Here is a 13,751-nt window from a genome sequence, read left to right on the forward strand (position 1 = left end):
ACGCAGGTCACTGTGTCCCTGGCGAATCAGAATTGGATGCATGTTATTTTATCCAATCTGATTGGTTCTCGTCACCTGTCATTCAACTTTGCGCTCTTTATCATGTTCACTTGACTGTGAGAACCAATGAGGTTCATTCTTCTGTTACGCAGCATGTTTGAGCTTCAGCGAGAACCAATGAGGTTCATTCTTCTGTTACGCATCACGTTTGAGCTTCAGCAAGAACCAATGAGGTTCATTCTCATGTTACGCATCACGTTTGAGCTTCAGCGAGAACCAATGAGGTTCATTCTCATGTTACGCATCACGTTTGAGCTTCAGCAAGAACCAATGAGGTTCATTCTCGTGTTACGCATCATGTATGAGCTTCAGCAAAAACCAAAGTTGTTACATTTCATTTACATTTTGCAAAAACAAGCCTTTTTTCTTTGGAATACATTGAGACCAGAAACATGTTTTTGAGATTCTCACAACTGTCTGACAGTATTTCAGTGGGCAATGATTTCTGAGGTTTTACTCTATAAGCCCACAAAGCAATAGTTCAATCACGTTAGGTGGAAAGCTGCCAAGGCCTTTGACAAAAAGCTAACAAGCGGAGTGTGCCCGGAGGGGATTATATAGAAGGTATAAAACCCCAATGTTTAATCTCGGTGGCAGCTAAATCTTCAGTTTCAACACACATATACAGGCATCACAATCTAACCCGAACCCTGGCATTCGTGCATCGTGCACACATGATATGTGCTAAAACTGACAACCCAGACCACAAACACACAGCGCCACACACCAGTACACACATTCAAACAGTTAGACTCATTGATACTATTAGAGTAAGAGCATCAGGAGGCAGCGCAGATTAAGGATTACATTAGAAATGAGTGTATATGAGTGCACATGGCTTACAGATGGAGCATGACCGAGAGAGAGAGAGAGAGAGAGAGAGAGAGAGAGAGAGAGAGAGAGAGAGCTTCCATCTGATAAGATCACGTGGTTTAAACGCGACACAATGTCCACCCCTCCCCCCGCACGAGCAATCATGCCAGTCAGTCACACACTCGTACGTTAACGCTGGCATTGCAAATGTTGCTGAAGTCACCAAATCCTCATCTCAATAAGGAAAAAAACTCATTATGTTGGTTTTAGCCTCCCAAAAATCCCATACATAAACCTTTTAAAGCGACATGCACTAAATTCACAGAGAAATCCACCTGATATTAGGGCTGGACGATTAATCGAAAAGTAAGCGAAACCGTAATTCAGAACCTCGAATCGACGTAATTTTCCCATGCCGGTTCTTTCATATTTATTTACGTGACTCCGCCCCGTCCAGTCACATCAAGTGCAGTTGATTCAGGAGCAGTTATCTTTGTTTATACAATCTGGATGCTCAGTATTACTATGGTTATTGCATGTTTTACACAGTTTATACAGGTAAGTTGATCTCCGTTCTATGCGCTGATACACGCACACACAGACTTACAGCAAACAGAAATCTGTAAGAAATGTTACAACCCATAGACAATAACTGCTAAAAGGGAGTTGTTTCCTTGCACTTTTTCATTAGAAATAGTTGAGCATATTTACAGTCCTAATCTTATCAGTAAACTATGATGGCAAAAAAAAGGAAAGCAAAAAAAACCTATAAAATAAAAGCAAAATAATCGTTCATTAATTGTAATCGAGGTAAAATGTTCAAGTAATCGAGATTTTGATTTGAGGTCAAATCGTTTCAGCCCTACTTGATATAGACTTGATATATCACTTGTATCCAGTCACATAAAAGAAGGGCAGATGGATACAATGCAGCAGGTCGGCAGACATTTTTCCATCTTTTTCATTCATTCTCGCAAATTCGTTGCCTGACATGTCTCTATCTGCCCCTATTAAACTTTTGAACACCTGTTTTAAACAAACAAATGTCTAATAGACCTATTTTGTGTTGGTAAACAGCGATGGTGTGTTTTGTGGGCGGAGCCTACCTGGATATGACAGTTCTGCAGTAGCATTTTATGGAAGCCACATAATAAAACAATAAAAAGGTAATTTCGAGTTTATAGCTCACAATTTTGACTTTTGTTCTCGCATTTACAAGTTTATATTTCACAGAATTGCAAGATATAAAGTCGACATTCTGTCTTTTTCCACTCAGAATTGCAGTTTGTATTGCCCAATTCTGACTTTTCTCCCCTCAGAATTGTGAAATCAACTCAGAATTGTGAGATAGGCCTAAAAATATTGTTTAAATGCTACCTATATAAAACGTTATAGGTTTAAATCATAGACTGTAAAAAAATATGGACGTAGTGTCCGTGACGTCACCCATAGAATTCGAAAGAGCAGTTTTGAAGCGTAAATTAGGGACGAGTCGGCCGTTGCCATCTTGCGTCATCACGCGTCACTCTCGGATAACAAAAAATGGACAAAAAGGCAGGACGTGGGTGGAGCTGAGGTGATGCGATGACTAACTATGGCTATCCACCTGTCACTCAAAGTGGCCACGCCCTTAATTATGCAGAACTTTAAGGCTTTTTATAATGTAAAAGAATGAGTTATAAAAAAATTCACCCCCCTCACAGTTGTCATGAAGGGCAAAATTAGCCGTATAGACCAAAACCACAATTTGTCCCAGGCTGTAAACATGTTTTATTCTGCTGTAAAGTTGGGCATTTTAACATGGGACTCAATGAGATTCTGCTCACTTCTAGAGCCTGTCTCTAGTGGCCAGTCGATGAATTGCAGTTTAAGTCACTTCCGTATTGGCTTCAAGAGAAACTGGAGAAGCTTGGTTTAAATATTATTTCATGCTTGCTGTAACTGTAAAGCTTTTATGGCCCTATGAACTGCATATGTGAATATTATGTAGATCTATTGTTTACATCAAATCCATGCTTTAATAATAGACTAATCACCACAGGTTTCATCAGTCCAGTCTGTGGCTTGCAACCATAAATGTCTGTGTTTAGCTTCAGAGAGTCTTCAATGATGGTACTCAATAAATATGAACACCATCTTATTTTGCATTAGGATTCTGACATCCAACAGCACAATTCTCTTATTCCATGTATTTTGTTCATTTTACTCCACTTGTTATTACTGTTTTTCAGTCACCAAATTGGTCCATAGCATACAGCACGCATGGAGCATGACCAGCAAGCACCTGTCCATGGGACTCATGTATGCTATCCGCACACTCTACCAAAGTCTTTAAATGCGAGATAAAAATCAATCCTTTACTGAAAAAAAGGGCAAACGTTTCAGTCACATCACATGTGACCTTTGTCAATGTCAAGCTTACAATGTTTGGTGCAGGAGCCATCTTAATTTAAGGGGTCACATGATCAACCAAGCCAGACTATAACAAATAATATAACATTTGTTATAGTCTGGCTTGGTTGATCATGTGTGAGGAAATCTTTTGAAATTGAAAATCGCATGGATTCCGATTTAAATGACTGTATTGCGCCTCTAAAAATGTGCCAAAACAGCGGTAAATGTGATGTGATCCTACCTTAATACCCCTTCAACATCAAGCACGTCTTATGCTTGATTTTTCTCATTCAGGCGTGCATCTTTACAGCTCTTATGTGTCAATAACAAGCAGTCCTGCACTGCATGGATATATTTACATCCCGCAGCCACACAATGTACCAAAATCTCTATCGATACACACTTTCTATTGTCGCCACAATAGATTCTGTCATAACAACTAGCCTTATAGCAAGGACGTTATGCATATTAACTACATTGATCCATGAAAGAAAGAAAATCTTTTGGGTTTGACACAAGAGAGAGTAAATCATTTTTGATACAATATGTAATTTTTCGCTGCTAGAGGTCGCTTATTCAAAACAAAGGCCTAGCGTAATGAGGCCAGGATTTCTCTGAGCTTTTATTATGCCGCAGACGAACACTTACGCTTTTTCTGGTTTAGAAAAAACAGTGTTTTATCATATTAGATACATTATTTGAGTATGTTGAAAGTTATGTAATAATGTTACTCTGTACTATGAGACACTTGTTGCACAAGCTAGATTGATATTAGGCATGTAACTCGCGGTAAACAAGATTTAAACAATAAGACTAACTGTGTTGAGCTATATAACAATTTGTTTTCTGTCGATGAATGTATCCAAACAGTTGCTCACCTGTTTAATAAAACACACAATATATTAAAGTGTCTTTGGTGTTTCCATGGTTTCTACAAAATAAAATGGAAATCAAGGGTAATCGCACGGACACAGTCCATGTCCTTGCTTATTTCTCTGGATTTAAACATTCTTGTAAACATTTGGGATATTGTAAGTACACAAGCCAACAAAATATAACATTTGTGCTAGTGGTTTTTGGATATTTTAATCCAAATATCGTACATATTGTTCCTTTAAATATATGTTTAAATTTGGAGATTTGCTCATTTCAGCTCAAAATTCAACATTTTGTGCATTTATGTTAGTGCTTACCTCGGTGAATGTTGTCATGTAACGTTTACAAAGAATGGGGACATATATCAGCAGTTTTCAGCACGGCACAGCATGGACACACAGCTTGCTTAATGGAGTTGATTCAGACCAACTCACAGTACGATATAAAGAGAATTACGTCTGTTAGGTATGAGAGGGTCTCTCATTCTCTCTCTCTCTCACACACACACACACACACACAAGCTGCTGTTCAACATCTGTAGCTCAGCTCTGGGCTCCATCCTCCACCTCCCACTGAGCATTCAACTCAAGGGCAAATAACAGAGGATACACAAACCAACTCCACCATCAACTACTGATCCCATGTCAACAGCGCAGCCAATACAAGAAATACCTGTTTTTGATCCGGCATTTGAAATACTTGTATCGGAATTATGTATATTTCTACTCGGAAACATGATCTGAGGTGTTTTTTGCATCTCATATCAGAATATTGGAAGACTTATTGGGTCTGAATGAAACAGGATGATTCACATTTGATTGTCGTTTTCATTAAAATAATCATTATAATGCAGAGGATGCAATTTTCAATATTTAATATTTTAATATTCATTGTTTTTTTAATCGAATGTAATGTTTATGAAATGTCATAAAATTCTGATAAAAATACAAGTAAACTCAATCCTCGGGATGCATCAGTCTTAAAAATTGGAGAATTTGCTGAATTACTATGAAAATAATATAATAATACAAAAAATATATAGTTATTTTCTTTATGCATAATATACTTTCTTTTTTTTTCCTTTTGATTTTGGTGATGAAATATGACCGGAATATATTCTTCACACTATAAGGAAAGGTTACATATTTCTAGATTGTCTTTTTCATAGTAATTCCCTTCTTCACCTTTCTTCACCCTTCTTCTTGAGCAGAGTAAGTGATGACATTACAGAGTTATTGCTGCTTTTGGCAGAGGTGAAAAGAAGGTTAAAACATCTCCTTTGTTCAATATCTTTCTCTCAGTCTCTGTTTATCCATTTGTCTTGTACTGAATGTATGAATATATCCTGTATTGTACGCTTGGCATATGAATCACTTATGACTTCTATGTATTTAGATACCTGTGCTGATAACTTAGTAACAGGGCATTCATTGCTGGCATATGGACGCATTTGATACGCATGAATAGCATATAATGGCCCTCCCAGAAAGTCAAGCATTGGGTCACATTATGACACTGAAGTAACCAGAGATGGATGGGTCCATATGAGACATTTGACACACAAATGCACACCGGGACATACTAGGAGGTAGTAAATGTATGCAACTGGTCCTGGATTTTGTATTTGAACCAATTTTATAAGTCTGAGAATAATGTAATGTGATTTTTATTTTTTTTAATAAACATGGTATGAACAAATAGCAGCACATGCACATGTATGTGTTCCCCGAACCCTTCACGTATTCACACAAATGCAAGGTAGCCAAGGTCAGCTACTCTGTCACCTAATTAATAATAGAGAATTGAGGCAGATGACCGGCGGCGAAGCAGAACGCCACCCCCTCAGGCTCTCACTAAAACACCACACACATACAACACACACAGACAGACACACTCCTGTAGGATGCCATAACCTTGATGATCATGTGACTGAATTACAATGTCTTCACCATCAGCTGAAAGCACCTTCACATACACATGAATAAAGCTATCCCTAAATAACTGAATTACTATTGAGGTTACACACAGATAAACCTTGGATGATCTTCATATAGAGAATACATCAAAAGGCTTCAGATAGAGGTCATTTCATGATAATTAATTACCGAGATTATTAGCTAATGAATTAAAGCTAACATACAGGTCGTGTAACACAGTGAGATATTGGGTTGCACTTTGTGTCTATATTTTAAGATAGGCCTAAATGAAAATTATAGTGAGACATGGTATAGGTCAAACAACTTAGCACCCCTAGTTAACAGAAAATGTATTCATTTGATCAAATTATACTCAGTTATAGTTACAGCTATTATATTTACAGTTAATAAATGGTATTAAATAAATAGTGATTCATATGAGCCAAAATATACAACACAATCTCATGGCAATTTCTATTTTACGAATGAATTATGAATTAGTATCTCATTTGTACATTTTTGTACGTTCTGCTCATTCCCCATTGACAGGTGTGGGGTTAGGGTTGGACCTTCACGCTTATTTTTTTTAATAAAAATCTTACATTTTGAATATACCATCTCGTAAAATGGTGCTTTTTCCATGAGATCGGAATAAAAGCTTGGCAAAAGCTGGCTGGAACTTCATATATGAGTGGAGCGGAGCAACAGAATGCAGTTTTCTACAAGATCTACTCCAGGATTTCCATTTCACGCTCCCTGCACAGTGCTGTTATAGTAAATATGATCACTCTTGGAACTGCCGGTCAATTGACACGCTGCCAAACAAACTGTGCTTGAGAAATGTGTATGTTTGAGGTATAATGCAGCGGTATATGCAAAAAGTAAAAACATTTCCGGGTTTCTCCGAAGCGGAAGTCATTGTTGGGTAAACTTCTATAGGGGTTGAATGAGAGAGATACTACAATAAATATATTTTTTGTGTTCCAATTTGCTCAAATAGCAAAAGACAAACTCCACAATAATGTTTTTACACCTTTCAAAAAGAGGGAAAAAATATCGAGAGATTATTATCGTCACTCACTTTGCCGCTGTATTAGAAACCCCGTCGAAGTAGCGTTAACATTAGCATTTTTTTTTTTTTTAATTTATGCAAATGTAATGTAATACAAAGTATAGTGTTATAAATGTACATAAAATAAAATAAATAAATAAATAAATAATGAAACTATAACAAACTGGAGGATTTATGATGCGGATGACCGTTAAAACGCGTCATCACACACTGTGAAAAGGGTCCATTGACTTGAGATTCTTTAAGTTTTAATATGCAGTCACATTAGCGAAATTTCAGTATAAATGGTCAGTATATTGTCAATAGTGTGGCGATATATGAAGCACAGCTCACTCATAAGTCACTTTCAAAACGAGCAGCTTTCTGTCGGTCAAAGCGGCGAATTCACCACCGAGTGTTGCGAAATCTGCGTGGGCAAAATCGACCGTTACGCGAAATATCCGTTGGCGGTTCTTCATTTTGAAATGATTGAATGTCATGTAATCAATGAATGGTGAATGTTATCGCACCTTTAGAATTAAAAATAGCCTATCGTGACTTATAAGGGGACGCGTTGAAAACCGAGAGCAGCTGAATAATAGAGAACGTGGACATCTCAAAGTTAAACTACTTTTAACTTGCCACAAAACGCGACGCAATATACGTCCGACATACACAGACGGTTTACAGACAGTTTACAGACATACACAGACAGTTTACATAGACCAACAAATAAAAAATAGCGTTGACAGAATGCAAGTCCCGTAAGTTGCTCCGCTGAGGCGCTGTCCAGCACGCGAGCCTCGTGAAGGTGATCGAGCGATCGCTTATAGCGTGACGGAGATCACCTTCAGCAGCCTGGCGTGCTGGACAGCGCCTCAGCGGAGCAACCTCCACCTCCATCTCTCTCCACTTTCTCGATCTTGTGTTAATTAAATACACAGCACCGTCTCTAGCCTGACACTGGCTCGAATGCATTGGCACCCAATGAGTTCACTACTTATAGTAACGTTAGTGATAGTTCATATTTCCTTCCAAACGTCCACGTGAATTGTCCTACCTGATTATGTCATCGTTATGTCCCAAATAAAATTTCTGCTTGTGTTCCCGTGTGTTGTACACAACTCCGACGCCGGCGACGAAGTACACGATCTCCTTGGCGGCCGTGTAGTACAGGTTGTTGCGGCACTGGTGTCCCCGGTAGCCGTATACCCACTCGAGTCGCAGATGACAGTTCGGAGCTGTTCTGTCAGCCATGTTCGGACGTGTTTTGCTTAGAAGCGAGCGGCTGGTGCTTCTTCATTCACCGACGCGGCGAGCCGTTACATCCAGTCCCGTTTATCCGCTCAGTCCGCTGTCCGCGCTGCTTCGTCCGGCCAGAGACAAACGAATCGACGACATATTTCAGTTCAAGTGAAGTGCACAACTTTAGGCTGTTTGCATAATGTTACGGCAAATTATTTGTTTTTGTTCGTAAATCGGCTTTTTAGGTCTGGCGTGAACTACTTGTGACATGTGTGAGGTATGAAGCTACTCTCTACTTCTGCTTTGCTCTAGTGACATGTCAAACCTGAGAACATGGATTTTTCGCATTAGTTAACTGGGACCGGCCAATCACGAGCGGCGGTAGTGATTGACAGAAAGTGTGGCCAATCACGTCGCGAGGATGAGTTGAATTAAAATGTGTGGACCAATGGCAAGCAGGAGAAGGATGGGCAAAGCAGTGCACGGGCTGCTCATTTAGTACAAACGGCAACTTAATAGCTTTTGCCGTAGGCCTACTAGAGTATAGTAGTTTAACTCTGTAAGGTCTATTTGAATTGAAAATGTCTTACAGCAAAAGGGACCGTTTTTTAACCCTTTAATATCGGATTACAGCCTCCTTTTTCAGTTTTGATATTTTTTTTGTTGATCAAGTTACACTAAATTAAAATAAGAAATGTCTTGGCAACTACACTGTAAACATGACGTAAAAGTTAAAGTTAGCAGAACTTGCAGATTGAATTGCTCTGAACTTTTGAGCAAGCTAATTCATACATTTAACTTAAATCATCTAATCTCAAATTTTTTGTAGTGGAAACTGGACTAGCTTTAACTAGCTATTCAATAAATGCCACCTTGCTAATTGGTAACACAGTGTTTTGGTAGCATTAGCATAGCACTTGTGGAATGAGGATGGCAATATAATACCTTTAACATACTGTATATCTGTTCTCAATCTAAACCCATCACCATGATGGTAACCCTACAAAAAAAAAAAACTTCTAAACTAGCATAAAACATTAAACACTACTAAATCATGTTACTCTTGCACAAAAAATTACTTTTGATATAAATTAATTTAGGCATTTACTGTCCCTTTTTAGTGTCACGGCAAAGCATGATGGGAAAGAGAAATCCCATCCCAGTTTCGGTTAAATTTAAGTTAGTCTAAAATAATAATAAAAAAAAGTTCATAAAACTCAAAACAATCGAACAATTAAGATTACTTAAAATGTGTCAGTTTTGAGAAATCAAACAAAAGTTCTAAATACTCATAAAAGTTCATTTGTGTGAATTTATTTGTTTAATCGAGTTGGCCAATTAATTATTCTGAGCATTAGGGGTTTACAGTGTAGCTAAAATAATTTAGTTTTAGTTTAAGTATTCAGTTAACCATAACAACCCTATCTAACATTTTCATTGTTTTTTGTTTCTTCTCCAGACACATTTTTCAAAGTTGAACTACTTTTAACTTGCCACAAAACAGCAAGACGCGACTCAACATCCATTTTACGCGCATGTTCCATGGTAGAAAGTTATTTAAACAGGTATGGAGCAACATGAAGGTGAGTAAATGTGATAAAAGCTTCTCTTTCAGCATATGGACGCATCTGATATGCATGAATAACATATAATGGCCCTCCCAGAAAGTCAAGCATTGGGCCACATTATGCCACTGAAGTAACCAGAGTCCCATGGTCTTGATGGGTTACGGCCCTATATGAATACACTAATAAGGGGGCCTGAAATCTTATATGAGACCTGAAACCTCGAGGATGTCAATAAATGATAGGAGACAGAACATTTAGTAGGTGAGGAGTTTTTCTATTTGATAGCACAATGAAGGCAAAAGTACAGAGACAAAAGGTATAGCTGTGTTGAAGGCTGTCATTCTCTCCGCCTCTCGTAGGACTCAGACTTGGAGCATTTTCGGTTATACAAAACACAACCTTAATCTGAACAACTCCTCGTTAGACATATAAACATATTCCAACTCTCTTGATATAAGCAAGCAAGAGACTACACGTCCAAAAAAATAAAAAATAAAGCCCAGCTAATTCTCAGTCAACATGGCTCACATTCTTTAAATTGGCATTTAAATGACGATAAGCATTTAATTTGAATTCCATAACAATGGAGGGAGTTATTATAGAAAAAGATCTTAAACACAGTTTGGTACACCTATGAAAATATTCATCTTAAATGTTATATTAAAAAATGGACCCCTTCAGAACAAGAAAAGCATTAACATAAGGTGCTAAGTGCCGATGGAGTGGCTCTGAATGTTCACTTTATATAAACTGAACAGAATGGGAGCAGATGCTGACGACGGCAGTCCATGTGCACCGCTCTTGTTTGCCACATTAAGACATGTCCATCATCTCCACGCATTCATTCCTCTCACAGTGAACAAAAACAAGCTGTTTTCTGTTGGTCTTCAAATGTGTAGGAGTAATCCAAGTCACTCTTTGGGCACTAAGTGGGCGAGATTTCTTTCATAAACATGAATACAAATCAGATTAACTTTTCCAATCTACTGTTAACAACAAATCATTTGAGTAACTGCGCAAAAACTGCTGTGGGATGTCTAAGGGTTCGGTTACAATATATGCAAGCAAGAGCTGCAAATAATTTTTTGGCTTTATTACATTTGAATTAATGTAAAACTTGTTCAGATGGTTTTAAGTACATATATTGATATTCATTAGTGCTAAACTCATTTCGGAACGCACCTCATGGCGGTTCACAAAATTCAAATCAGTCTCGATTGAAATCAGCAACCAAATTAAATGTTCTGCTAACGGCATGATGTATAAAACAAATACTTTGTATTCATTAGTGATTTTCAAACAAGCTAGCAATTATTCCATTCATAACTTGTAGGAATAAAAACAACATTGTACAAATGTGTTAATTTTGCTTTTAACCCAAGAATGGTAACCGAGAATCAAAGCGTTTTAACCCTTTGTGGAAGAAATGTGTCCTTTCTTGCAATTAGAACAAGAAAAAACACCCCCAACATATACATGAACGTCCATCTTATACAGTTTTTCCTATATTTCAAGGGCGCGTACTAATCTGAAGCAAACCGGATCATTTACAAAACATTAGAACTTTTAAAGGACTGTCTGCTACAAAACATCTCTCTCACACACACACACACACACACACACACACACACACACACACACACACACACACACACACACACACACACACACACGCACGCACGCACGCACGCACGCACGCACGCACGCACGCACACACGCAGGGAATGTCAAAATATCCTCTTGCAATCGATCCCACCAAACTTGACATTTAGAAGATTTTTTTCTTAAGAGAATAGTAGAACTTTAGCCTCTTCGGGGTCTTTCATAAAACTATCAAAAATGGGATAGTTCACCCAAAAATGAAAATTGTCATTATTTTCTCACCCTCAACACACACAAAATATGTATTTTGAAGAACGTTGGTAATCAAACAGTTGACGGTAGCCATCGACTTCCATAGGAAAAATGACCAACGCTCTTTAAAATATCTTCTTATGTGTTCAGCAGAAACTCATACAGGGTTGGAACAACATGATGGCGAGTAAGTGATGGCAGAATTTTCATTTTTGGGATCCCTTTAATAGTTCTTGACATGGTTCACCTGGAACTTTATCATTCGGTTTTTCTCCCACTTCATAGAACACCTCATGATATAATGCGTTGAAATGCACATGAAAAATGTCAGGTGTCACAATGTTTACGGAAAGATGATGAAAGTCTTCCGGAGCATTATTGAAAGATTACGGAGTGTCACAAGATCAAACACCGTGGCACACTGTCTACAAGAGCTGCACCCTGGGCAGATTTGCAGACGTTGCACAAAGATATACACCGTGGATCATCACAATATAGGATTGCCACTAAATACGGAGCACAAAGACATTTTAGGTGTCCTGGTTGTTAGATAATTGGGTGTTTGTGTGTTCAGGGTCATTGAAGACACTGATATCAGTTAGTCTTTTCCATCAGCAACCTCTCGTCCAGCTTAAATATCCAACATGCCTAGTGTGTTCACTTAACCATCATCCACTGTAACTCAAATTAAAACGGATTTAGATGCTCATCTATGTCGATTTCCCGAAAGTTCACATTATAGTACTGAGTTGTTCAAATAAAAATCTAATTAATTAATACAAATAAAAAAAACATATGCAAAGGCATTGAAGACTAGAATTAGAATTTGTCTTTATATCAACATCTTTATGATTCCCAATATAGTTTATTTTTGATTACAGATATATTTTATCAGTATAATAGTTATTATTGTTATTGTATATTATTCACTCTGTCTTCACAATTTGTTCAGGGAAGGATGGCGTGGGGTGGGACGGTAGGCAGGGCAGTCATTGTGACGAGGCTTTAGTGGCTATTGTGGACACGCAGTGCTGTTGAAAGTTGGGGGACATGGCCGTGTTGCAGCCCAGTCTCTGACGAGGGCCTTTTAGACCACCGTCGCCCTCCACGATCCAGGGGCTGCTGTCCGACTCCTTTCCCAGCATGCCACAGCACTCCTGGGAGGGGACGCAGTTGCGCTCTCCAGCGCCTAAAGCGGGCAGCTGGCCGGAGGGGGGTGGGCCCGAGGGGTCACTGGAGGAGTGGTCTTGGAGGACACTGATGATGTGGTTGAGGAGGTCATTGAAGAACTCAGGAACGCCCTCATATCCTGAAAAGAGTAAAAACACATTTAAATGGATAACTGAGGTCATGATGTTTCTTGAGTGCATATTGGTCAGTGAGAACATGACATTTTATAATGAGATGCATGATGATTTTTTTATTTAGATGAAAATTAATCAATATTTTTAGTTTGATAGTGTTTTTTATTTAATATTTTGTATTTTTAGGGGATTTTATTGCATTAAATTATATTTATGCAGTAGTTATAATCCATTTATTATCTGTAAGTGAAGACAGTTTAAATTTTTTTATAGAAGTTTAAGTTCATTGTTATGAAAAATCCACAAAAATACGGTTTTCAATTTTTATGAAATATTTATTTTCCAAAACTCTGCAAGTAAATCAAAGCTAACGTTGTATTTCCAAAATGAGCTTTCAGTAAGATTTTGTTTGGGCGCAGTACCACTTGTTTCCACTAGATTAAATTCGTTTTCCACTAATTTCCAATGCGGCCATTTTTTAATGGGTGACTACTTTTTTCAGGACCATTTAGCCTTTTCAAGTCATGTCCATGTTTTTTTTTTTTTTCACATAGCAAGCGCAAAAACTGCATCCCAATTCAGAGGCTATAGCCGATTGCGTCACAGCGGCATGATGAAGGTTGTCCCAATTCGAAGGCTCCTCTAAATGAAGGATACAACAGATGGATCC

The 13,751-nt window shown here is 38.1% G+C and overlaps 2 protein-coding genes across 2 annotated transcripts in view; both read right to left on the minus strand.

Moving 5' to 3' along the window:
- Positions 1–8,678, minus strand: part of eml5 (EMAP like 5) — a 137,387-nt gene extending 128,709 nt beyond the window's left edge. The window contains exon 1 of the mRNA XM_079832912.1: positions 8,171–8,678. Within this exon, the coding sequence (XP_079689038.1) occupies positions 8,171–8,367 (197 nt within the window). The 5' untranslated portion in view covers positions 8,368–8,678. The remainder of the gene's footprint in view (positions 1–8,170) is intronic.
- Positions 8,679–10,179: 1,501 nt separating this feature from the next.
- The window catches only part of itpk1b (inositol-tetrakisphosphate 1-kinase b), an 80,695-nt gene continuing 77,123 nt past the window's right edge, over positions 10,180–13,751 (minus strand). The window contains exon 11 of the mRNA XM_079833796.1: positions 10,180–13,086. Within this exon, the coding sequence (XP_079689922.1) occupies positions 12,767–13,086 (320 nt within the window). The 3' untranslated portion in view covers positions 10,180–12,766. The remainder of the gene's footprint in view (positions 13,087–13,751) is intronic.

Source organism: Gobio gobio (genome assembly GCF_949357685.1).
Source record: "Gobio gobio genome assembly, chromosome: 13".
NCBI lineage: Eukaryota > Metazoa > Chordata > Actinopteri > Cypriniformes > Gobionidae > Gobio > Gobio gobio.